A 27,766-nucleotide genomic window follows, 5' to 3' on the forward strand; every position below is an offset into this window, starting at 1 on the left:
CCTCTCACTTGCAATTGTAGATGCATTAATGAGTTACCGCAGCGTAGAATCTTGTTTTTGTTTTTTTGTTTTTTTTCATCTAGATATTCATATGTGTCAGCTTGTTAGTGCTCATTAAGCACAACCAATAACATAATGAAAAAAGAGAGCACACTCAGCGAGATGATGAATAATGGTGCATATCAATTTCAAAAAGAAAAAAAATGCTGTTCTTTTGATTGTGTGATGTTTATTTACAATCAACATTTTACCAAAGGCTTCTGTAATAGTGTTTCACTATTGTTTTCCTTATTAAACACATCCTAACATCACTATACAATACAGCATGTATAGATATCTTATTAACATGACCTTGTAAAAGCATTTTGTCCACATTTCAGCCAGCAAAGAAAAAGTAGACTTGACATGAATTTCTAAGGCTATTAGTTAATGTTTTTTTTTTTTTTTTTTTTTTTTTTTTGCCTTTTACCCTTTTCAGACTGTAATCAATCATCTTCGTCTAAATCTATTTAAAGGCTCCATGTTCAGTGCCATTGTGCTGGTGTTTGGCTGTCTGCTGCAGAGGCAAACAGCGACCACAGAGGGGCATCGTGGGACCAAACGCTATGTCTTCTACGCTGTGGAAATGGACGGAGGCATCAGGGCGGCAAGAGCTCTGGCCGAGCAGCATGGACTAGAGTTCATACAACGGGTCAGTGCATGCTTAAAGCCCCCATTATTACCTCCACCTATGGGCGCGCAATTTACATTCTGTAAATCCGGTTACTGAGGGCTTTTTGTCGAGAGCTGCCAAAGTGCTGACTGCTATTTCCTTTTCGAGGGATATCTGACTTTCATCAAATTACAGCAGCGTTTCTGAATATTTCATATCTGATCAAAGGCCCACACGTACAGTAGGCCGCCCACACACATAGGCACACACAAAGACACACACAAAGGCTCACATATGTACATAGGCACACACTTACACACTTTTGCCCAGCCAACCTTAAGAGTTTATCCCTCTGAGACATTCCTATAAGGAGGAATAAGCCACAGTCTTTGGAAATGATTGGGTCTTTACCAGTTTGCTTCAGTTTTAATCTGTCATATTGAAATCTTTCCATTTGTCAGAAGACTAGGTGCGATTTCACCACATCAATACTTTAAAGGTTACTTTGGTTGTTGTGTCTGAAAGTGTGTCAGCTCCCTCAAAGTGTTCCAGGCTGCACTATAAAATAAGGGCTCCAAGTGGGTCCTGGGTAGACGGAGTAGTTCTGCTTTTTTGTAGAAGTGAGTTCAAAGGGGGTGAGGTGGTGGGGGTGAGAGATTTTGAAATGAACTTCTTCAGATTCTCTTTTATGAAAGATTCAAAGTCAGAAAGATTTAAAAGGTAAGAGCCCTCATGGTTTGACATTCACTCCTCCTCTGCTCTGTTCCGTTCCGGATTTAAAAAGGGATTCTTTTCTTCACATGACAATGCAGACTTAAAGACTGTCTAATCACCACAGAGCCTTATGAGAAAACGTGCTATTTGATTAACTTATGAAAACACAGAGTAAAGCAAGCCAGTGTGATAGTCAGTGCACCACCCTTATGGCAAGACAATTTGTTGCTGAAAGACATACTGGGTGCTTCGGTTGGTAAATATAGCATGTATTTGACTGAAATCCATCAAAGACCATCCATAAAATGAATCATATGGCATATGAACACTTCCAGATTGCAAGGTAGATATTATTGTTTTTCATTTTTATGGTTCTGTATATAAATGGTTATAGGTAGAGCCATGCAGGTGAGAAATCTGACAAAAGGGTTTTACATCACACCTGCAACTGAGCTCTAGGAGACACAAGCTGAGGGCCCATAAACACTGCATCTTACACTTTTTCATTTAGAGTGTTGTACACTTTGTTCTTTGGTGGCAGACATGCACTCTTCCATTGATTTTGCTCAGGGCAGACAATCAAAAAATGTGATTTGAGGTTATTGATAAGTGATACCGCAGGCATGTTTCTGTGTGTGTGTGTGTGTGTGTGTGTGTGTGTGTGTGTGTGTGTGTGAGTATGTGTGTGTGTGTTGACGGTATTGATAAGAGGGGAAGTGTCCGTTGGCCTGGTGTGAGGCTGTGTGCAGCACTGGCCCTGGGGAACAGGGACGTAAGCTCATCTCAACCTTGGCCCTGCTGCTGCTGCTGCCTGGGTCATGAATAAAACATCTATTTGACCTTTATCAGGAGTTTATTGGACAGCCCCCCCTCCCTCATGCATGCTTTTGCACACAAACACCTCTGCCTCTGCCTGCATTGTCTTCTGCTCTTTTACACACCACTGAAAGTCCCTCTATGCAGTGATCTCTACTGAATGACTAAACACAGCTGTGATGTTTCAGGTAAACCAAACCAAATACATCTGACCATTCCACCTAGTAAGATCACAGTGTACTAATGTATATACACATATACTTAAAATGCATATTGTCCTGTTGGTTTATATTCCATTTATACATTTATACATATGCACAGGTGCACTATGCAAAATTACCAGGGGCTGATAGAAATGAGGACCCTTTAGACTCAACTGACAAAAAATAAAAACGAAAACAAATAATAAGCACGACCAAGTCACCAATCATGTCCTAATTCCTTTTGTCAGTTGAGTCTAAAGGGTCCTCACTTCAGTCAGCCCTCAGCCATTTTACATAGTGCACCTTTAAATATCCATATATGAGGCATATAAAAATTTGGCACATTTTCATAATATATGGATGTGTTCGGATATATATTACAAATCCATGAATCCTTCCTAGTTTTTTGACCTGCCAGCTGCCACTGTTATATACATATATTGAGTGCACATGTGTAACCATTTAAGAATAATAGGTTGTTTTCAAATATGCATTTATATCAATTACACATTCATGTTAAACATACACAGGCTACATCACCATATCCAGAGGCATATGCATATGTTTGGTTAATATGTGTTTATATATGTAACATGTACAGCAGCATTTCTCTGGTGTAAGGGGCAAATATGTTATATATATATATATATATATATATATATATATATATATATATATATATATATATATATATATTTCTGTGGTTTTGAAAGGGTGCCGTGTTAAAGGGGTAGACATTAGTGAAAGAATGTTGTGCTGTGTTTTTGTAGTAAACGATGAGCAAATATGCACAGTAAGTGGTGTGTTTGGGTGTTAATGAGGAGTGGCCAACTGAGCAATACCACATCCAGACAAGAGGCTCAGACAGCCCTCCTCTCATGTTCCCCTGAGGTCCAATCTGCTGACTGGCCTCTTTTACCTGTCTGTCGCCAGGGGCTGATGCTAAATGTCACTGACATTAAATTGCCTTTGTTAAGTCAAACCCATTTTAATTGTGTCACCTGTGATTTGTGCCTTTCGTGTGGCAAATATCGTATATCAAGAAGAACCCCGCACTTCACAATTTTGCTATGATATTTTTTTGAAAATGCTGAAGTGAAATGAAACGTCTGACAAGCCCAACGCCGGCTTGGGAGGATTGTGATGTCTGCTGGCATTCCAGTGGTAATGTTGTATGAGTGGAATGGGAATCAAATGTCTCCACGCTAACACTCAACATATTGGTGGTCCCTTTGATTTAGTGTACGGCATCCAGGAAAATGTCATCACATCTCTCCATTGTACAGGCCTGACATATTCATTTCGTGACTGTAAAATGCAAAGAAAAACAAAACAAAACCCCCAAGGTGATGTCTTTATGTGACGTGGACAGATTTACAGTCATACAGCACAGTTGCTTGTGCAGGTGCCTCTTCAGTTGCAGACGCTATGAAGCCTTCCCTGTCAATCTTTATGAATTTTATGTGTGTCGAAGGTCACCGGAGCTCGAGCTGAACTGCCTGTGTTTATCTGTACTGCTTATTTGCATTCTTCATTTAGAAATGTTCAGATTTTCTACATCTGATGTATTGTCAAGCGGACAGTTGTTCCATTGGGGATCTTTAAACATTTCTTTAATTTGAGTGGTGTATCAGCGTATTCAGAATTAGATGAGATGCAGCAAAATGTGGCAGAGCAAAATAAATAAATTCGTTAATAAAGTGCAATGCACTCAGCAAGGGGTTGCATGTCATTATTAGCACTGTGCATGGCTATGTGGCAGTGTTGATGTGGATTCAAAGAAGATTATTCTCATACATGGTGGGTCTCGTCTACAACCAAGGCTGTTGCAGTGTAATGCAATCGTTGTAAGAGAGAGGGAAAGAGAGAGAGAGGTGCTCTGATTAGGCAGGTAATGGCAGCCATTACGGGTGCAGGGTTTCACAGTCTATGACAGAAAAAACAACCGGATCATGATCTAAAGCAGATCATTTTCTATTTCGCTTTGTGTTGGCACAGAACAACAGCGAAATGACTTGATATTACATGCTGATAAAAAAAAATGCCTCAACTCGCAGGCTTTCTTACAATGTAGCCGACCTAGTTTTCAGTTGTGGCGCATGATACTGCATTGTTTACAGGTATTATTTCTTGCTTACTTAAGGGTTTGCAAATCTGATTAAAGCCAGCTTAGGTGCATGTGTTGCATTGTCTTTATTTTTGCTTAGATCACTGCTTCTGGAATCGAGTCCGCATGTGCACACAGGGTTTTTTTTTTTTGTCTTGAACTCTGACACCAGGAAGTCCCTGGTCTCCAACCAATGGTGAAAGGCCTCCCAGATTCCCCCTCTCTCTAGTGATGTGGAATACTGCCGGCAGATTAGCATATCATTACCATATCATTAGCATAACATTACCGTAGCACAGCTTGGCTTGCTGTCTGCGGATGTGCTATCAGCTCATCGAGAGATTCAATCCCCAATCCCCCGCCCTCCCCTCCCTCCGTACACTTGAAGTCTGTTTTCCATCAGAGTGAAGCAGGTGTAATTGAGGTAGAGCACTGGATTTACCTGCTAAATGAAATCACACAAACACTTCGCGATCAGCCGGGGCCACTGTCGTACACGTTCAGAGAGCTCCTTCCCTGAAAATCAGGTACCTCTGCACCCGATTCAGAATTTCTAATATCCTCTCAGAAATTGCCTCAGTCAGATGCTAAGCTATGTCAAGCCTTACTCTGGCTGGATTACTTTTCCTGGTTGTCATGTTATGACCAGGTGTGTGTATGTGTGTGTGGGTGGTGGTAGTGGGCCAAAGTGCCACATCTGCTCCCTTTCTTGCTTCTTCCTCCTTTTTCCTGCGCCCTCGATCTCCCTTTTCCTCACCGTAGGGCACCCAGGGGCATGAGGAGGGACACCAATCCTCTAATGGTTGGGAGTGAGGGCCCATTCCATTAGTCAAAGGGCCCCGGAGTTCACCGCCACTCCTCAATGTGTGGAGGGCGGTGGGAGCGAAATGGAGGCAGGTGTTGACCAGGGGCAACAGAGACGGTGACACCATACCAGTTGCATGCTGGGAAAGGCAATGCTTTTTTCCATTTTTTTCTTTTTTTACCACCTCCTCACGCTCGCTGCCTCTTCCTATTTCCTCACACAAGGACAGACGTGCGCACTTTTACATATATGTACAGCGCACACACACGTGCACTCTCTCACTCACACTCACACACACACGCACACACACACACACACACACACTCTGACGTCCTATCACCCACCTTCTTTTGTCCCCAATTTCATTCATTCCAGTAAGCTTTTTTCCATTTTCCTTATCTCTCGCTTTCTCTCTCTCAGCCTCACACTCATTCACTCACTCATTCACTCACGCCTATCTCCATCTCTTTCATTTTCGCTCGCTCTCTTTGCTTACCTCCCTCTGCCCAGTCCTCCCCCACCCACCCACCACACCCCAACCCCCACTTACCTCATTCTCATTTGTAAATGGAGGGCGAGAGGAGGAAATAGAGAGAGAGAGAGAGAGATTCTGGCTGTTGACCGAGGAAAACGAAGAAGTGTATCCCTCCCAGGTGGGTAGCACTAGCGAGAGGTGGAGGTAGGAAGGAAGAAGAAGGTGGAGGAGGAGAGGGAAGAGGGCGAGGAGGAGGAGAGCAGAGATGATGCCTCCTCTCTCTCTCTCTCTCTCTCTCTCTCTCTCTCTCTCTCTCTCTCTCTCTCTCTCTCTGGGCTGAGATGATGTATGGCTGCAAAGGCCACATGTTGGCCGTGTGATGGATTAAAGCACTTTGTAGGAAAATTACTGAGAGCGCCTCAGCACCCCCGAGTCCAGCCCTTAATAAAACTCTCTTCAATATTGAAATGGAGAGAGAAAGAGAGAGAGAGGGAGGGAGAGAGAGAGAGAGAGAGAGAGAGAGAGAGAGGGAGGGAGGGAGGGAGGGAGAGAGAGAGAGAGAGAGTGAGAGAGAGAGATAAAGAAGATAAAGGAGGACAGAGGGAGAAACACACAAACATGTTCATACACAGTGCTCTTAAAGGCAACATGAAAGCTTCAAGAGATATTCTGAAATTGCATGTCTTGGGCTTTATTTTGTATGTTATGAGGTTTTAGTGAGACATGATTTACAAAAAAAGGACTTTCAAAGAAATAAGTGAAAGCAAACTACATTCCATGAAGTGGTTTCACTTATTATCCATCGTATGAAAGCTTTGGAGATGAGCTGACATGTTTGTCAGTTATGGCCACCGTCACGTATAACACCTTGTAACTCCAATTTCAACAAGTTTTATCTTCTTACCTGACATGTAGGCTTGAGTTTTCAGCACTTTCATGACTAAGGGAAGACAAAAGCCAATCATAAGTCTTAATTCTCTTAATTCTGGCAATCTGTAGCTAGGTTTTCATCCAAAAGAGGCATAGTATTGATCATTTTTTGACAGTTAATTTTGAGTACTGGTGGTTTATGCTACAGATAGTGGATTGTGTTTTGGGAGCTGAGTATGTCATAATGTGAGAGTCTTGAAGGGCAGTACTTACAGCTGCCATTAGCACCGCCACAGCCCTATTTATCTGCCAGGGTTTGATCAATATTTCAGGCTCATACTGGCCTGTAGCAACTGATGATGTAATAACTGCTGGATAATAGAATAACTTAGTAATATCTTGTACAAAATCTAAGCGATAAGATGTTATTGTTAATGTATATACAATAAAATTTACATGGCCCCTTTGTTCAAATAAAGAGTTCCAAAAAAGTAAACAAACAAAACAAAAACAAAAACAAAAACAAAAACAAAAAACAAAAACAAAACTCTAAAAGACTAAAAATTCCAGACTTGCTGAAGTAATAAATTCCCATAACATCATCATTTAAAAATGTTACACCACTTAATAAGTAAATGATTGCAGGTAATGTAATAACATCATTGATGTTAGCCAAGAATGTATTACAGCAGGTTTCATAGTATTTTTAACCAGTCCTTTTATTAAAAATGATTTGATGGATGTTATGCAGTTTATTTGTTAACTCATTTATTGATGATGACACATGATAAGTGTGACACGGGTGTTCTGGGGGAACCCCTCAATATATTTTTAATTTATCTAATACATTTTAATAGGGTAACTCAGGATGATTTGATTATTTTTCTTATCATTACTATCCTGGGTTTCCGTGCAGAGCATCCTATTTTTATCTAAATGTTTGAGATGAAATTTGTCAATCATAGAGACAATAGCCTGTTGGCACAAAATACCATCTAGAGACATGAATTGATGATAATATTAGTATTGGTCTTCAAAAACCCATCAATCCCAAATATGTACAGTCTTTTTCACTTCAAGTTGGACTGCCGAACCCCCCTCCCACCTCTCAAACCCGTCCCATCCCATCCACTGCATTTTCTGCCAGTACTATAACCAACAAGGCTTAACGGCTCACCCCATTTCGCCCCTAGCATCCCTCTGCATCACCCGGACCTCCTCCTAGCTCTGCGTTCTGGTCCTCCGTGGTGTGGGCTGTGGAGGCCAGAGCCCCCGTAGGGCTGTTAGCATACACACCAGCTGCTGTCTTCTCCATAGGGTGGGCTGCATCACGTGGCTCTCGCACATTGCTTCAGTGGCTCTTGATGTCTTTGTTTGTTTTTGTTTACCCCCCCATGCCGTGCCCTCCCATCCCTCTCTCTGTTTCTGCTTCCTTCTCTTTCTGTCTGTTGGAGGCTGTCAGCAGCAGCAGACCATACAGATCCTCTGACTGATGTTTCAGCTGCGAAATTATTCAAAGTCCGACTCAGCCATGCTCATGTTGGAGGCAGCAGTGTTAGGGTTAAACTTTTATGAACTTTTTGAAGGCCGCTACTGAGATATTTTTGACTGTAGCTGCTGCTAGCTGCTAGTTTGTGCTGATCCAGCATCTTCAAAGGTGCAAAATGTACTATTTTCATCAATATACTGTATCACTGCCAAATTAATTCAAATATCATGGTGTAATTACAGTAAACACATGCAACTGTGGTTGCAATTATTAGTAGCCTCTATCTCCCACTGGTGTTATTTGGTGTTTCTCAAAATTGAGACTGCATTTCCCATAAACCATTGTCCCCCCTTCTTTAACTATAGAGACACCCAGCATGTATTGGGTTTTCTCTTTTGCTTTACTAAACAGGATAATCATTTTCATTTTTTAAGTTACCACCTTCATCTTTGGTCAACAAGTTTAATAGTTTTACTGCTTGTAAATAAAACATTCAGGAATTGGCATTTATTTGAAAACATTTCAAAAAAGCATAACTGATGTTTCACATAACGATCAGAGTCAACAATTTTAATCGTCATAAGCTAAATTTGTCCATTGCTTGTGCATAATAGTTTTAAAATCACTAACTTTTGATTTCGCTTGGAGCCTAAAAGTAAAAAACAAACAAACAAAACAAACAAACAAACCAATCAAACTGCTAATTTCCATGATATTGGAATTGGAGGTGTCATCAGTCGGACTTAAAATTTTTGTTTAAAAAAAAAAACACACAATAATATCATTACATTTTATTATATATCATTGTATTGTATTATGAATACTGTATGAGGCTCTTAATTCACTTGCAGAAATATTTGTTTTTGTCCAAATTATATGCACTTTCTCTTTTTATTTATGGAATTACACATTTTTGGGAATCTTTGAATTTTTGGGGGTGGGGTTTCCATACAAGTATTTTCATCAAATTATTAATTATGGGGTTCATTTTGTACCATTTTTCTGATGGATTTTTCCTACAGTCTGAGATGAGCCTGTGTATATGACACAGAAAACAGGCAACAGCAGTAGTGACTTCATGTTCCCTCAGTGTAATGACTTTTGATGGCAACACCAAACATGCAAAGACAGCAGCAATGCCTTGACAGGAGGCAATGGGAAAATAATGTACAACACTTGCCAATATAGTTTACAGGCCTGTCTGACAAGGAGTGTTGGAAGATCACACTGCAAAGTATGAACAAGAAATTCAAAACGCTGAAATTTAAAACGACAGCAAAAATATGAAGACAGTCATGAAGTCTTAGCTGTCATTTCAGAAATAAAAGGCATGTGGCCTGTGGGAGCTTTGATTGGTTTGCTGCTTGCAGTGACATTATCTATATACACTGAGAAATGTCTCATGAATTATGCTGTAATTTGTGTCTTGCCTCCGTAGCTCAGTCTGATCCTTGTCAGGCTCAGTTTGGTCCTTGCCAGTTCAGATACACATTGATGATTTCAGACAAATGTGGAGTCTGTATTATTTTGAACACAATCCTGTTTGCACCTTGTCCTGAGACCAGATATCCTCCCACTGCGTCACACAGTACTTTGCTTTTAGGAATGCCAAAACTGGGGGCGCCCCGGTTGTGTACCTGGTATGTGGCCTGAGCCTTTTGCTGCATGTCTTTCCCTGTCTCTTCCCTGCCTTTCCTGTCTCTCTCTACTGGCATTATCAAATAAAGCAGAAACGCTAAAAAAAAAAACATAAAAATGGTAAAACTGTGCCTGCAGGGCTAAGCTGTCAGGTTAGTTATGCCTACTTGCGAGACAGATTTCGTCATCATTGCAGGTATGTGTGCAAAAATCGTTGTGTCAGTAAGGAGAAAAGGAAGTTTCAGGGGAAATGGAGCAACGCTTACTTTGTTGTACCTCATGGGTCGGATAAAATGATGTGCCTAATCTGCAAGCAGGTGAATCCAATGAAGAAATTTAACAAAAAATGCCATTATGATGCCAATCATAAAATGTACGACAAGTTCATGGGCGAGGCGCACACAACTAAGCTTGATCAATTTCAAAGAGGCTCAAGTGGCCAGCAGTCAGTTTTCTCTGTTTTAGCCTCATTAAAGAAACGATTTGTTTTGGAATTATTTTGTCTTCCATTTTTTCTTGGGTGGCTCTTAGTCCAATGTTGAGACCCGAAATTGGCTGTCAGTCATCAAAACTTTGAGAAGCCCTGTCTCTTTTTGGAGCACTCACCAGATTGACACTACATGCACACATAGATGTACAGTGGATCTATAGCTTGGTATTTTTTGATGCTGGCATTCCTGTTCATCACTTGCACTAAGAGCATATGATTGAACATGTTGAAAGCACTCTAAATTCAAATCTTTACTTGGCACTCCTTTTTGTTGAATATTATGCAAGTAAACACTGGGAGTATTGAGACTTCAGTTTAAAAGCTTAAAGTTTGAGTTTGAATTTATTTTTCCTCTTTGTTGCTGTAAAATTATCTTATATCATATATCATATCAGTGAAGATCAGAATTCAGGGATGGAGATTCAAGCCAAGAGATTCACTGGAGCAACTGGTTTAATCCTTGTATTCAGAGCCATGCGTTGCATCGTTGCACTGCACAGTGTTGTGCTCTCTGCATTTTGCTTTTCCAGGTAGATTATGGAATCTGGAGTCCTCCACTTTGAACTTCATGTTTGTCTATTACAATGTTTTGATTCAAGTAGTTTTATGCAAAAACTTTGATATTCTTATATTTGAAATTCTGTCATTATTTCAAAGTTTGTTTGCTGTCTCAAAGCGAAAAAAAAATCTGCAGTAAATTGTCATGGTAAAAGATTTGTCATACTGTGGAAAATGTTGTGATTTTTCTCACATCACTCTGTTCTATGCTCAGGGATCCCATTGGTGTTTGCCTTATACCAAATAATACAGTGGTGGAAAAAAGTTTTCGGACACCCCATGCATTTGTGAAATATTGCATTAAGAGTCACCCTTAGGTCTTCAAGTGCAATTTCTTTTAGTACAGCCACAGCCAAAATACTAAACAAATCCTTAAAAAATCCATTAAAAATTTAAAATTGATTGGTTCCATAAAAATACATAAGAAATTTTGAATATTGGGTCATTTTGGTACCAGTGATGAAGGTCGTTCTTTTTATTGAAAGACACAATTTTTGTTGCCAAGCTTCGTGTCTATATAAAGCCAGCGCATTTGAAAGTTCTTCAGACACAAAAATGGCTAAAACAGGGAACCTAACGCAGGAAACATGCCTGAAGATAAAGATTCTCAGCCAGGAAGGGCTGCTGCCGCCAGATAGCCAGGAAGTGCAGATGCAGTCCTTCAGCAGTTGGATACACTCTGCAGAAATACAGACGAACCAACAGCTTGGAAGACAAACCAAGATCTGGGCGTCCAAGGGTTTCTTCAGCAAGAAATGACTGCATCCTAATCGGCATGTTCAGGCAAAACCGCCGAATGACATCACAGGAGCTTCAGCAGCAGTGGTCAAACCAAACTGGTGTCCAGTGTTCCACCTGCACTGTACGTGGCCGACTTTCAGATCAAGGCTTAAGGTCCTACAAGGCTATCAAGAAGCCCCTGATCAATGAGAGACAGAGGCTAGCCCGGTGTTGTTGGACCCAGGCACACAAGAACTGGACAGCCAGGAATTGGAAGAAGATTCTGTGGTCAGAAGAATTTGTCAAGAATTTAGTTTTGTTAGTTTTTCTTGTAAACAATAAACAAAAAAATATAATTTGGATTTGTTTGTATCTGTGTAATGCAGCCACACCTTTTGAAACACCAAAAAGATTTTTCCACAAATATTTCATGATAATATTTGAGATTGTGTAAAATTTTAAAGGTGTCCGAAAACTTTCTGCCACCACTGTATAATGAGGCTTTACAGACGCCGTAGACAGATGCTGCTTCCTGGCACCATGGGTACAGTATGTTCCTGTCAGTAAAGGTTGCAGCACTGATTAAACATCATAGTAAGAGTTTATGTTGCATGTAGAGACACTGTGATGCTGTCTATTAACAGCAGGGAAACTCAATCTCAGATATTACCTGGAGGCTTTTCAGAAGTTTTCTTTATTGATTACTTCTATGGTTCATCTGCTCCCCAGTGCCCACCACCGTAAGTGCTTTCTAACCTCTCATGAGTCATCCTCAGTATGAAGAGAGAGTATGAGAGACCTAAAGTATTTTCAAGTTTGTAGACAGCAATCACCAGCATACTACAGCAGTGTTATATGCAAACTTTTTAAGGCAGGGGAGATGGGGAAGGATGAGGGTTACAGCCCAGTGCGTTCTAATGATCAGCACTCGACCATATGCATTGCCTCACATAGTTTCCCATGCATCATCACTTTCAATAAAGCTTCCAGTCAAAATTATTTATAAAGCCTTTCTAGCAAACATGTTTGCTAGAAAGAGCTTTACAGAAAATAAAGAATATGAATACTGTACATAAAAATGAAAACAAAAGATGACAAACAGGGGATTAAAAGAACAAAACACAGAAACAAGTAGATCACAGTACCCACTCCTCTCATTTAGCGTCTGTTTCACAATGCCTTGTATCAGCTTTTTCCTTCAAGTCAATCGTTTTGAATTTTGATACTCAGTCCTTCTAATAATATGCCATATAGCATGACAATCTGAGTAGACATTTGATGAGAGAAAGCACAGGCATTTCATCATGTAGTATTTAAAAAAAAGATTAAACGTTTTAAAAATAAAACATAGGAAGCGCGGTAGAAAGAAAGAGTGACCATGCATAACACCTGGCCATAACCTGTTTCCCTGTTTCCAATGTCAAATCCAGAGAAATCATCAATCCATTGGTGTATAACATTATAGTTAGAATAAACAAAACCATGAAACAGTTATAGTTATATTTTAGCACACAGATCTCACAAAATAATGTTTTATTACAGTTCTATGTTTAGAAGATACAGCAAACAGGTTTTGTCAATAGGCACTGATACTGCTCTTGCAGTAATTAGAAAGCCTTCATAGTTAAATGAAAATTAGTGAAGCAAAAATTTTTGACTCAACGATGATTTAGTCCAGTTTGTAATTAAATGAAAGTTGCCCCCGCCCCCAAATTAAGTCCTTTATTTTGATTCCCAAATGAATCTGTCTGTGTTTCAGTAAAAAAAAAAAAAAAAAAAAAAGAGAGAGATTCAAGCATTTAGGGCCCTATCTTGCGCCAGACTCCCTAAACCTGTTATTTGCGGATTTAGGGTTGCGCAAGAGGCGTTCCCCCGTAAAAGTTGCTATCTTGTGCACCTCCCGCTATCCGCAAAAAACCGGGAGGTGCACAAGATAGCAACTTTTACGGGGGAATGCCTCTTCCTAAATCCTAAATCCGCATATAACGGGTTTAGGGAGTCTGGCGCAAGATAGGGCCCTAAGTCTCATCCACTTTGTCAAGATATGGCTCTCCACCGAAGAGACAAACCTTCAGTTGTATGACAGAGTTGCTCTCAGTCTTACATGTGGAGAGTGGTTTGAGCTTTAACTATGAGACATTGTTTACTTGTCTTATTCTCATAAAAATAACAGCAAGCATATTTTTTCGGTGACGTGAATCTTTATGAGGTAAGCTCATAGCACACAATCTAAGTATTGGATTGTAAGCGGTGGATATAAACCATATGAGTTCATAAGGGGAAAATAGCAGAAATCAAGGCTTTACTGAACATATGAACATTGTTTATATTGATAGTACACACATATGTGTAAAGTTTATTTCAGAAAATTATGTCTTTATTTACGAAGGAGAACTGTGACTGTGAATGATAAATTTCAATCTGGGTTTATTTATTTGTGTTTTGCTCTTGAAATGAGACCCATTAGGTTTAGTCGTCAAAAGTACGTCTTAATTCTTTTTTTTTTTTTTTTCCCCTGTGGTACATTTTGCACAAAAGAGACAAAAGTAAGGCCATTTCGATTTATCATCTCAGAAGTAATGGACTTCAGATGACTTTAATCTTTTAGATGTCAAAGAGTTGGCATCCTTGGAAATCTTGCACTTGACTTCTTCCAGCTCCAGTTTAATGTTTGACCCGTCCTCAAGCCCATAAGCAGATGGCAGTTCCGAGCCCTCCAGTACGTTTTCCTCGCTGAACAGCCTTAAATGATTACACCCTTGATATGAACCTTAAGAGAAATGTCAGAGTAGGACTGTGAGTGAGTCATTAGTCTGTCTCTACAGAATTATATATCAGTGACTGCATTAAAAGATTAAGTGATAGAGCAGGGCACAACAAGGTTTATGACTTGCTTGTCCAGTAATTTTAGATTACATTCAAACAATATATAGTTAAAACATAATTCCTCAATACTTTGTATGCTTGGAATACAAATGAACAATCAAGTTTCACTAAATGAGTTTTGATAACCGGCTATTAATGTTTAGCCAGCACCCAGTGTTTGTTTTGTTTTTTATCACCAGCTTCTCTTATATTGTGTGACCAGTGATTTGCTGCTACTCACTAATATTCGTCCACCCACTGCTCAACTTCCACTCATTTTTACTTTTTTTTTTTTTTTTTTTATATCAAGTTTCATCACCTGAACTGTGATCCATGCTACTAGGACCTTTAAAGGGGAGGTAAATTAAAATCTATCATTTTTAATTTAAATATTTTTATTGTCATCACTGGGTGCAGAAAACATGAAACTGCAAGGATTTTAAGTCTTTTCAACACAGAAAGACGTCTATCAGTTGATTTCTCCTGAGTCAAACCAGAACTTTTGCTGGGGATCCAATCAGAGCACCAGCTCCGTTTTTACTCCTCCCGCCCCCATTTGATTGACTGTTTATCTTCACCTGCAATGCTCAACAAACAGTAGTAACTGTTAGCTCGTTAACACAGCTGCTGTTATCGTGCTGCTCCTGGATAGAAATCCAAAAATTTACCAAGGGTTATTTTGAAAATATAAACCGTTATGTAAGGAGGCTCACAAAGTACTTCAGTCTAATAAGGAGCTAATTAGCAGTGACATCAGACGTGGACATTCTCACATCAAATGGACCACTACAAACCTCCTGAGTGTAAGGCTTTCCAAAGCAATGGTAGCTATAAAGACATGCTGATGCTGCGCTAGTAAGAGCTGTAGCTATAGATGTAGCCACAAGTAAATAATTGCTCTATTTATTATGTTTTATAATCTACTGTCTGTGTAGAGACACTGACTACAGGTAAGGTCAAGTGCAAGTGTTAGCCTGTAGGAGCTTTTCAGCAATTTTCTCTTTCAGCCGCAGCACTGATATACTGTTTCTCTGCTCCTTATTACCCGGCTATGCTCTCATTTTGTCCACTCTCATTCCGAGCACAAAGTCCTTGAAGGCGTTCTTCTCCATTTTCACATTTGAATCTGCAAAGAAATCAACATAGCAAAACTGTGAGTTGAAACTTTAAAGCCCCCCAACTTGGATTCCACATTACTGGCTTTTTTATGTACTGCACTGAAGATAATTTTTTAATCTCAAATTGATCGACTAGCTCTTGCTATAAATACTGACAGTATTCACATCAGAAACACCATCTCGACCCCCAGTATGATTTCTCACTTTGTAAAGAAATACCACAGTGCGCACATCACAGGGAGTTACAGGACTTAGGTGCAGTCACACCTTCAGTTCATTTTCTTCTGTATGAACCGCAGTGGAAAAGTTTACTTTCTGTTCTTTGGTTTGTTTCAGTTCTTATTGCCTAATTAAAAGCTGATCAGGGCTTGTAAACAAAAAGTTTGGTAACACATCAGCGTGACAGGTTACAGATTTTTTTGGCGAGGGGAGTCAAATTTGATTCCAGTCCGTGTAGCTTTGGCTGTGCATGATGGACTGGTCTGTTCTCTTTGCTGTCATTTCTCTTTCCTCATAAGAGCACATGAACATTAGCTGAATATGAGCGTCAGGCCAGGCTTCATTTTGTTATGCTAGGCTTTGGAAGCATGACTAACATGCTGGCTGGTTTTGTGCTTGTTTCTTTAAACATGTTTTGGATTCTGTTCTCACTCCTAAGAAACTGCCTTGCAGCTCCTCTGGAAAAGGACTGACACTCGTTTTCAGGTGTCAAAGCAGCTCAGGTGCGGTTATTTAGTGTCATCCAGAGTCTGAAAAAAATGCTTCAAACATGCCTGCAAACAATGTTGAGCAGATGTTACAAATCCCAAAGAAAAGTGCAACATATACGTACAGTATAGTGCCATATAGGTAGCTCCATGCATGTTTGCATTTTTAGCTTTAGTGGGAAACATCTAAAGCCCTGACTATGTCATCTAACCATTGAGTTTCAAAGGACAGTGAGACAGAAAGTACAAAATTAACTTTAATATTTGTAGGAAAAGCAAAATCACCACAAATTTGAGTTTTATTATTTTCATGTGACAACAGTGGCAATGTCACTGATTTCTTGCCCTCTTCATCAAGGCCTTGGAATGTGTTTTTTGTAGAGATTCAGTTAAGCTTTTAATTAGCTTACATTTCGTACATGTCATCGCTTGCACTGTAGCATTGAGTTTCATCCTATTATATGGTCTGTTTTTTCTCTAGAGTCAACAATCACTCTCCTTTGTTTTCTCAATCGTCTTGATGTTACGTTCAGTCAAAAGGCTCCTGATACACACAATGATGATGCAAACAGAACAACATTCCTAGTGAAAATCTCTTCAAGAATATAAGCACGGAAAATAAACATATTTTATATTTATAATTTAGTAGTGATTGCCTGTTAATACCTTTTTGTGAATGGTGTGTTATGATGCACAAACTTTTCCATATGGTAATCTGTCAAATGTACATTGTTTCATTTTTTATTTTGCATATACCATAATTATTTGTGCCCACTCTCTTTTGATTTACTGCAGCATCTTACTCAAGTTCAGCTATTACCTTTAAAGGCTTTGCAGCACTTTTCTCTTTCAGCGGCACTACTGTCATGCTAATCCCCGCTTCATCAGCAACCTGGCCTAAGGTCAATTGTTGAAGAGATTCAGTTAGGCATTCAAAAGAATCAGCAAGGCATTTAGATTCACTCTGCCCGTCAGCTTTTATACCTCCTGTCTGGAGTCTGAAGGTCCAGTTGGCTGGTGGAAACGTCCTCAATCCCGTCAGAGGAGAGTCGTTCAGGGTCCTCCACTTACTTGTCTTCACGTATCAGCCTTACATATTTGCAATCTTCACATGATGCTTTGAGAAACCCCCAAATTGGAATTTGGAAATTGGAGTTTGAGGTAGATACTACTGTTCTCTGTTGTCGAGTGCATGTTTTCCTATACAGTCCTGCATAGACTCAATGGTGCAGTCAGCTTTTATGGGTTTTCTAGTCTGAAATGCTGATGTTGATTTAGTTTCTTTGTCAACTAACAATCAGTTTGCTTTCTGAGTGGCAAATAATAAAAAAATGCCTAGAAAGTTAAATTCTACAGCTGCTACTAACAACAACTATATATTTATGACTTGTAATTCTGTATGAGGTCATATTGAATCCAGTACCTGCTCCCACATTGCATTTTGGTCCGCTTCTTGTGTACTGTTTGTAACGGCATTGATAAGTTTACAGTTAGTTCATTTTTGAAGTATGTAAGCCATCTCCTCTTTAAGTTGCAGTGGTGTCATGCTTGTCTGCTCCTCAGTGCTCAATTCTGTTGGTATTTGTATGAAGATCTTTCCGATTTTCCTATCCAGGTTTTTGTCCTAGAGAGGAGACCCTCTTTGTGTAAGTTCGAATTCAGGTGGAGTGGCATTTTGCACAAACTTAGCATGCACTGGCAAAATTTGTGACTTCCACTAAAACCACAAGTCATTCTAGTAATGTGCCCGATGGAAAGGCTTGACAGACTGTAGGTCACAGAGGACACTTTCACAGTGTTAAAATATACTATGTGTTTTTTGATGTCTTTGTTGAGCCTGAAAAGCAGTGTGCAGTGGATGCTTTGTGTTTTTTTTAATAGACAGACAAAATTGTACATGGGTTCAGAAGCATGTCTCTTCATCTGAGATGCCATTAATGTCAGATGCATCTCATAATTGTTTGTGACTACACTAGAAGAGGTAAGAGACAATCTTTATATATGCCAGCATCAACATGCAGTCAGGCACACTAAGGGAGGGCAGTGATAGAATATGTTAAATAAGGATACAGAAATATGTTTTTAGTTACATAGGAAAAATATTGCTATTTGATTACATACAAGTGCAAGTAATGTAATTTGAAATCCAGATCTATTGATTCAAAGTGTAACAATAAAAATAATTTGTAGTATTTCAGTCCTTGAAGGACAAGTTTGCAAGTACCTAAGTCTAAACCTAAGTCTTATTTGCAGATTATCAGATTATCATCCTCAGATGTAGAGATGTCATTTCACCAGTGGTGGGTTAGGGTTAGGGGCAATCATGAATGGCTTTGAAAAACTAAGATAACATTGCTAAGATAACATTGCTTTTTCAAAGTGGGAAGATCAGAATGTACTCTTACCAATCTCAGAATGTTCTCCTGAAAAGGTATTGTAAACCGAACATGTTGTCAATGGTTATGGGCTTAGACAGCAATACTGTTTTTGGACTTGCTTCTGCATATGACTCTGCATGGCTGGGGAGTCTAGCTACAGTGCAGAAGTTTACAGTCTGAAAGGTAGTGCTTGGTTTGAGAAATAAAGTACGGTAGTTCTTTTCCAATCAGAGCACCTCTGTTGATTTAATGACTGGTTTGTGAACCCTTTTTCAGGAACTCTTTTTCAAAACTACTGCCCCTTTGACAGCTGTTGTGAAATGACCTTTATGTCAAGGTTTATGCCAGATAATCTGTAAATAGTGCCTAGGCTCCAAAATAGTGAACTTGTCCTTTAAAGAAGAAAAAAAAACCTCTAATCAAACTAATAAAGTAATGTTAATTAAAATGCTAGTGGAAGTAGCAGAATGACCTATAGTTTGAGAAAACATCTCACAGTCAGAAGGTCACAGGTGTGATCCTTACAATAGGCATGTGTCCTGCTCAAGTGCTCATGAGCAAGTCACTGAACCCCGACACGCTCACCCAATGGCTACATAATGAAGAGGTGACCTGTCCAGAGTGTTTTCTTGCCTTCTACCCATTCTATGTTGGAATAGGCTCCAACTGCTGTGATCCAGGAATAGCAGAGAAAAAACAAGGAAGTAAAATAAATGGTGAGGAAACTGTAGAGCCATAGATGGTCCAAGACTCCAAGTCTGGATTTTCCCTGTAGTCGAAACCACTGTCGATGAGTCAAACACAGCACAATAGTGACAGATCCTTGCATGAATGCAATTAAATATTGTAATTAAATATTTTATATCCATTTCTCGCTAGCATATGTCATATGCATTCAGAATAGTGTCTGTCTCTAATTAACAAGACTACACTGTTTGCCCCCTGTCAGTTGCTCATGTTCATCTACAATATCAATATTTTGTTGATGATGCAAATGAAAAGAAGAAGATTGAGGTTCATCAGACGGATTGTTTTCTTTCATTATCTGTTACAATGGTAGCATGAGCTCTGTATCACCCGTCGATGCTGATGGTTAACATCGGCTCGACTTTAGCTACTTTTTTATGGACTCACTAAGTAAAAATTGAACTCAGGTTGAGCTTACTTAGTTCATTGTGCAATGATTCGAACATATCCGTGTGTGTGTGTGTGTGTGTGTGTGTGTGTGTGTGAACGAACACTCATGATTAGTGTTCTCAGTGACTGGCTGGCTGATGGGGTTGATTTGTCCGACAGTGCTGTGTGTCAGGCAGGCTCAGCGTCCGCACTGGAGAACATGAGTGAAGGAGCGGATAATTGATAGTGACAAGGCGCTCCCAGCCTTAATTGCTGCTGGTGAATTAGATTACCTTTTCAAAGTGCCTTCATTAGCAGAGGGAGAGCCATACCAATGGTCCCCTGATTGGCCTCATATTGTTTTGCTGTGAACCCGCTCTGGCAGGGCGCTGGAATGTGTGTGTGTGTATATTTGTGAGGATGTGTGTGTTTGTTTTGGCTGGTGTGACATCTCTCGCTAATTTTGATGTACAGCTGTAGTTTTTATCGTGTTTGTTTGTGTGTGTGTGTGTGTGTGTGTGTGTGTGTGTGTTACATATGGTATATATAGCATCAAATAATCTTAAATTGAGAGAGTGGGAAGCTTAGAAAGAAGTTTCCTCTGGAAGGAACCCCACTTTGAAAAGCACTGGTCTGGCCACACCCTGTTAATGCAAACCCAAACCAGCCCCTTCAGTATTTCCATGAATAAACTTGATTTTAATGTTGAAGGACAACATTTCTACTAAGTCCACCAACCTGCTGCCCCCAAGTTGTCTTGAAAAAGCTTTAATCCCTCGCTGAGTGTCTCAGACACTGTAGCCATTTCTGTTAGAATTCACCATTTTCCCTCAGTGGCCTTTGTCCTCCATTGTGCTCACGATGGGAAGCTCACAGTATGTAAACAAATGTCAGTGTCATACTGATGTGTCCAAGACTGCACTTCTTACAAAACATGAGTCTGACAAAACATTATTTCACTGCCTCTTTATTAAAAAAAAGAAGAAGAAAAGAATCGATAAAGGTAAACAGGTAAATATTTGGTCATCCATTAGCTAATGTTAGGCAACAGCTAGGGTTATATGATATGATAGGAAAGACTGGCCACCTTTATTTTTTAAATTCACTAAAGTGATCTAAATCGCCGTGGTGCATACTAGCTGGCAGATGAACTCCCTCAACTTCCTACAGGCTTTCAACTTGCCCGATAAAAGGTGGTCTGTGTTTAAATTTTTTGGAATAGGCCTATTTTGTAGCTTATTCCAGGTTTTAGGGGACACAGATACAAAAGGCAGTTTTGCATGAGCAGGTGCTGAGATTGTTAATCTTCCAACATAAGAAATGAAAGATAAGGTGTCAGACTATTCAGTTATGCTTTGTAAACAAAGCACTCAGCTTGCCCCATCAGAGGTAATGCATCACCAACAGAGTGTTGCTTGAACAGCAAAATGACTATTTAGGCCCGAGCCCTCCCTTAGGGAGAAGGGCCTATTGTTTTTGTACCGTTTCTTTTTTTCTTCTTACGTGTCATTCGGCCTTAATTTGACCCCCTAAACATGCTCAAAAACTCACCAAATTTGGCACGCCCCCCAGGTCTGGTGAAAAATTCGATAAAATGGAAAAACGCACCCCCTAAGTGCAAAAATGGGCTCTCTAGCGCCACCTAGGCACACTAAATCGGCCGTTGCGGCCCACAGGAATGTGATAGAGAGACCAAACCAACGCCGAAACGTAGGTCTCATTAAGGCCGACGAAAAATGTTGTGAAGACCGAAGCCCTAAAACCAACAGGAAGCCCGCAATTTGCCTTTCAAAGTAAAAGTCAGGCCCGAAATTGCGCATTACACAAAAATTATCTCCTCCGAGGCCGTAAATCGTGGCGGCTCAAAAAGCTAATACATGAAAGAGGATACAGTGCTTAACAAAACTTCTGAAGGATTTCGTCATTCCGGCCTTAGTTTTTAAATGATAAGCCCTCGAAGTCGGCAACGCCGACTTGGAGGGCGTCGTTTTTTCCACGCAGTTTGGCGTGAAGAGGCGCACACTTGGCGCTAATGAGGCCCCTGCTGTCTAAAGTAAACGTCGCACGGCTTCGAAAATTATGCCACACGAAAGAGGACGAAAATTCCTACAAAAATATGAAATTAATTTTTAAATTGGAACAAGTTTGTGGCCGCTGTGAAGACTTTTCGACCATTTTGGACCCTGGTGTCCTCTCCTCTGCACTCTGCCCGGTCATGTGACTCACTCTAGCCAACTGACAATTCCGCAATACACACCCATTATAAACCGTCAGCAGGGGCAGAAAAAACACTCAAACTAAAACTGCCAAAACTCAAACACGGTAAAAGATAGTAAAATCGTGTAAATACAAGATTTATAGAGCCGAGTCTTGTGCCTCGTTTAAACTTTGAACTGCGTCTGTAACTGAAACGATGCCCGAGCGGCGCTACCTCAAAGAGAGGTGAGTTTGATCGAATTTTCCATTGGATTGCATGGGGATTTCTCTGTCTGCCTGCATTTTGGTCTGATCATGACACAGCTGCCAGTACTCATGTATTAGCGCAGTACTCATGTCACTCACACACTAGGACATCCTAGGCCTTTCAAAATAAAAGCCCAAAACTCTTTCCAACTGAAAGCACCGAAAAATACCCTGACAAATGGGAAAAATGGATGAATTGTCTGCACTTCAATGACACGAACATCGTGGCGGACCGGCACCGGTGCGAGGGCCGACCAACGCTGCTTGTTTTTTTTTTTATTGCCCATAGTAAAATAATTGTGAATATCTTGATATATTTTTCAGAAAAAAGGTGCTATATATTTGGCGTGATTAATTTGAGAAGTTTAAATAAAGTGCTGAATTACTTAAACCTTAAGAGTATGACATTTGGTGATGCATAAGGTCACAGTGTAACCCTGTAATACCAAACATGATATGCTGATATGCTTCACACAGTCACAAGGACTTATGTATCACAACTGTATGTCATCCTCTACAGCGTACAGTCTTTCACACGCTCAGTTAGTTTAATTAGTACAGTTACCAAAGTGAAATTCCTGCACATAACACAATAACAATATTTCACATTGGCTTCTTGGTAACAGAGCTCTCAGCAAATAAAAAAATCAATCAATGAAAATCTGTTTATTTCACAATATTTTTTAATCCATACCCTAACACTGGAAAAAAAAAATGTCACATTTTCTTAGCCAAAAGGAAATGTATTTAACATATCCAAGGAGCTGCTACACTTACAAACAGCCTGTGGGGAAAATGCCAACAAAAGCATCCGTAGTGCAGCTCTCCAAGAAAAAAAACGGACAGGTACGTGTTACATTAAACATACACAAATCATCCTAAATTTACTGAACCAATGTTTCCAAAAGGCTTGCAGGTAACATTTCAATCATTGCCTGTCCAGTTACAAATGGAGGCTGTCTGACACTCTGTCATAGGCACAGTTTGAGCTCACATTTTCAGTGCAGTTTTACAGTTTTACATCTATTTTTTTTTAAACGAATTTCATAAAATACACTGGGTTTGAACACCAGTTGCATTCACAAGCATTCACATGCAATTGATTGAATTTTTCTGTCAACACAGGTTGCACCAGACGAGATTTTTAGTGACCATTGGCTTACTGACCACTGACAAGGTCAGTTGCAAATCCACAAATTTCCAATTTAGAATCTGAAAGCTGGCAGTACAGGGGGAAGCATGCGAGTATCACAGCGCTCAAATTAAATGTACTTTATTAGGCAGCTGTGAGGTACTTCTAGCTGTAAGGTAGCCCCACCTAGTGGAAAAGTCACGTCACATCATTGCTCCGTGTCAGCTACAGCTTTGCTGCTATTAAGCCGCTATACTGAGGCAATCTTTAATTGAAATAGGGCTTTTATACATCCTCTGTTGTTCAGTTTGAAATGGTGCTCTTTACAGATAGTATTTACAGTATTTAGTATTCGTACATGAAGCGTTAGTATTTTTGTGTACATGTTTTGTATGCACAGTGTTTGTATAGCATTTGGCTAGCCACCGGTGTTGACGTTGGTGTCTTAGTGGTAGCTCATGTTTTGTTGCATAGTCTTTTTTGTTCAGCATTTGGCGTATTTTTGCAAGATGAAGACAAACACTGTCAAATTCAGGAGGAGGGGGGTCAGGAAGTGTAGAAAAACATTATTTAAAAATTGTCTCAATAGCGGTGTAGTTTGATAGTCAGGAAGTAAACAGACATGAAGATTTTGGAGGGGGAAGTGTGTCGCACTACATAGGCCTACAGCACAATCAGTCACTTTTATGTTCTTGTCTCTGAATTGGTTGAAATAGTTTGAAACTGAAGAAAGTAACTGAATTCGTCTTATAGTATTTTGTTTCTTCTATTGAATTTATAATAGGTTTTCCACATGGTGTGTTTCTGATAAATCCAAAGGACAAAGAAAATTTGCTGTATTCTTTGACTGTTACAGGGTAGAACTGTGGTGCCAAAATATTTTATTAGTTGATAAACCTTCCCTTTATAAAACTGCAGGTATTACTTTATGATACTTCAAAAAGATACTACACTTCTTTATTGGGAAAAAAAATCCTTCATTTGATGAGCCTTCAAGTGTTGCAGTGACTGAGTTATCAATTTATACTGATTATTTCTTTTGTTTAGATGATTGTGGAAGACTTGAGATATGTTTTTTATGTGGCACACTATTAGATGAGATGAAATGAAATTTTAATGATCCCCATAGGGATCAGTGCAGCAGTAGAAAATAATAGAATCACAGCAGAGATAAAAGAAAGGGTATAAATTATGACTGAACAAATGTGGTAGTGTCAAACAAAAAACAACCATTACAACACTAGATCATACTAAGTAGAAAAAAATTCTTGTAAAGTATAAAAACATTAATTAATTATATTAATTATATTAAGTGCGAACCTTTTGGATTATGTAAACTGCATAATCCAAAAGGTAACAAAGTGTAATGATAGGCAAATTACAGGCATGCTTACATTTTTAGGTACAACACAAAAGCATGGAGCTAAATTTAATGGCAAGTTCAGGCTTTGGCACCGGGTTTTACATTCAACACTGTAGATATAATCTTTAATCCAGTCACTGCATCCTTTTGTAATCCTTTTGGGAGTCTTTCCAGCTCGACTGGCCTATTTATGAGTTTGGACAAAATACAGGAATGAGACACAACTCAAGTTGTTTAACCGTCTGGCCATTCTCCTCTAGCCAATATGAATGTTGTTATCAAATTTTATGGCAATTCACCAAGTGTATTTTGAGATATGTACCTCTGGACCTATCTGTGATAGACGGACCAGCCCGCATTTCCCAGGTGGGGCAAAAATGGCCTCCATGTGACTATGGTGAATTGAATAATTGGTGACTTTGACAAACAGCAGTAAAATAGAGGTGAACACATCCGTTTCACATTCTCAAACTCTTTGTGCAGTGTAATCCGAGTCTTCAACCTCCATTTGTATGTTCAGTACATTTCAAAACAAGTACCTTTGCTTACCTTTGCTTTGGCCTTGTTCATAGGCCAGGAGCCCCAGTTGCTCATTGGCTAAAATGATGCTTCAGCATGACTTAGTGACAAAGACTCAAGTTTTAAGTCCAGCCCTTTTTCCAGCTCCCTTTTCACCCCATTTCCACATCGATCTCCAGCAACACAGCCAACTTCACTCCCAGTTCCAGCCCCAGTCCCCAGTACCCCCTAGTTCCAACACCTCATCCCCATCAACCCTCCCATGCTTCATCCCCGGCAAAGCCAGCCTGTACCCCCCATGTTCCCCCCACCACTTACCACCGTCCAACCTTCCCTCCACCCAAGCTGAGTTTAATGGTGTGTGCCGGCGTCAGGGGAGTTGTGCGTGTTCGGTTCAGCTCAGCTAGGCTCAGGGCTGCCAGCCTTATAAACTTACTGTGTGATTATTGTCAGAGTGAGACTCCTCTACCCGGGAGGTCTGCGCTGATGGGTAGTATGTCACCGGCTACAGCCCGCCACGGAGGGCAGGATAGAGGGAATAGGATGGGAGAGCAGAACGGATAAGAGGAGAGGGGGGTTGGGGAAAAGGACGCATAGAGAAGGGGGAAATACTGTAAGTAATGGAGGGGGAGTGGGGGGGGGGGGGGGGGGGTGAGAAGGGTGAGGTAGAGGGAGGGAATGAAGCAGGGATCAAGAGAGGTTGGGTAGAAAAAAAGATGGAGGAAGGGGAGCAGCCGGGAACGAGGGCGGAGGGGAGAGAATCGTTGAAGTAAAAAAGCCAAGCTGAGCAAGGGAAGACTGATGTATACCTATCGCAGCAGACAAAGAGAAAAGGCGAGACACAGAGGGAGTGATATAAAGAGACAGACGCAGAAGAATAATGTGCAGGGAGAAAAAAGAGAGGCAGCAGGGAAATCAGCAGCAGTAGAGAAAGAGAGAGAGAAAGGGAGGGAGGGCGGGAAGAAGAGAAAGGCAAAGAGAGAAATTAGAGAGAAAATTTTCAAGCGAGCGATGTGTGCTGTGATTGTTTTCTCTCTCTCCCTCTCCCTCCCTCTCTCTCTCTCTCTCTCTCTCTCTCTCTCTCTCACTCTCTCTCTCTCTGTGTCTCTCTCTAAACGGTCGGGATGTGGCCTGTATCTGCTGGCAAGAAGGAACTCAATTTGGGACAATTTACTCGGCAGTCTCAGCCCTGATGCACCTCAGGGACAGAGAATAGAGAGAATGAAAGTGAAGGAAGATAGAATCAGCAAGGCACACACATACACACACACACATGCGCACACACACATACACACACGTACACACAATGCTTGCCTTGCACACAACTGCCGCCGAGTAGATTTCACTTAGTTAGTTCTAACTCTCCCAGGCGGTCAATACGATTGAGTTTATAAGGCTTGGAAATGAAAAGCCCAGGATAAGGTTAGATAAACTGTGTGCTATTTGATTTTGGCCCACCTCTCAGAGCAAACCCACACAAGACAGATGGCTGGGGGGGAAATGCTGAAATCATGTTGTGCAAAGGGTCATATGAGTGATTAAGGCTGAATACATTAAGGGTTTGACCTGCTCACACTGTTCTTGTACTGGTCTTTCTATAATGATAATATGACTTCTGTAAGCTTATAATCATTTTATTTTTGCATTTCTGATTATACTTTCTGTTCAGGAGGATGGAAATTTCAGACAAAGTGCATGAACAAGACTCAGTTTTGCATGTTTGATGGAACCTTTACCACAATCAGAACTGCGTAGGGCTCAAATAATCAAATATCACATCAAATCCCACATCTCAAAACCACCTCTTAACACGAGGGCTTTTATTCCCTGATGACAGTGTTTGTTTTCTGTGCTGACAGATTGGCAGCCTGGAGGGACTGTTCACCCTGAGAGACAGCAGGGGGCGCCCTAGCAGAGCTGCCTGGGAGGAGAGCCTTGCAACCACAGCAGGGGTAAGAGGTTTTTAACTGAGTACTATAAAATAAGCATACTGCTGTCTGATGAAATCCCCTTCACAGGTTAAGATCTCGAGAGCAGATAGAGTCGTGGGTTTTATGAAAAAAAAAAGGCAATATAATATCGTTTTGGCCTGACTGACGCTGTCTGTGTAACACAGCAGGAAATGGATTTATAACTACAGCAAATGAGCGTGTTCAGCTACTTAGACGTGACTGTTTGATACATTTAACGTGGCCACGTCAAGGTGAATTCACGCTCCGCCACTGGTTCTGATTTTACACAGCATGTGTATGCAAAAAGCAGTTCATTTGGCTGGCATTGCTGCTTTAATCAGGGTGTAGTGCTGATTAGCGAGAGGAGAAAATATACACACACACACACACACACACACACACACACACAGAAAAAAACAGAAAGAGAGCCGTGCAGTGTGTAAGAGCTGAAAGATGTTTACCTTGCTTGTGAGGACGCCTGTTCCACCCTATATCACTTTGTGCCCCCCTTTCCTCATACCCCCCCACCGCCCTTGCTCACCAAGCCATTCTGCATCACCCTCAGAGCATACAATACAGCCTCCTTGCCCAGCTCCCGTTGCCATGGAAACCGTCA

At 40.4% G+C, this 27,766-nt stretch overlaps 1 protein-coding gene across 3 annotated transcripts in view; it reads left to right on the top strand.

Annotated features, from left to right (window-relative positions):
* The window catches only part of LOC115373244 (PC3-like endoprotease variant B), a 173,905-nt gene that overhangs the window by 274 nt on the left and 145,865 nt on the right, over positions 1–27,766 (top strand). The window contains exons 2-3 of one of the 3 annotated variants that reach the window (XM_030071531.1): positions 516–691; positions 27,058–27,150. In XM_030071531.1, the coding sequence (XP_029927391.1) occupies positions 521–691; positions 27,058–27,150 (264 nt within the window). In that variant the 5' untranslated portion in view covers positions 516–520. Of the gene's footprint in view, positions 1–515; positions 692–15,035; positions 15,206–17,794; positions 17,874–27,057; positions 27,151–27,766 lie in introns of those variants that run through there. The other 2 variants (XM_030071532.1, XM_030071533.1) reach the window with 2 other exon arrangements.

This window comes from Myripristis murdjan, chromosome 16, assembly GCF_902150065.1.
Source record: "Myripristis murdjan chromosome 16, fMyrMur1.1, whole genome shotgun sequence".
Classification (NCBI taxonomy): Eukaryota; Metazoa; Chordata; class Actinopteri; order Holocentriformes; family Holocentridae; genus Myripristis; species Myripristis murdjan.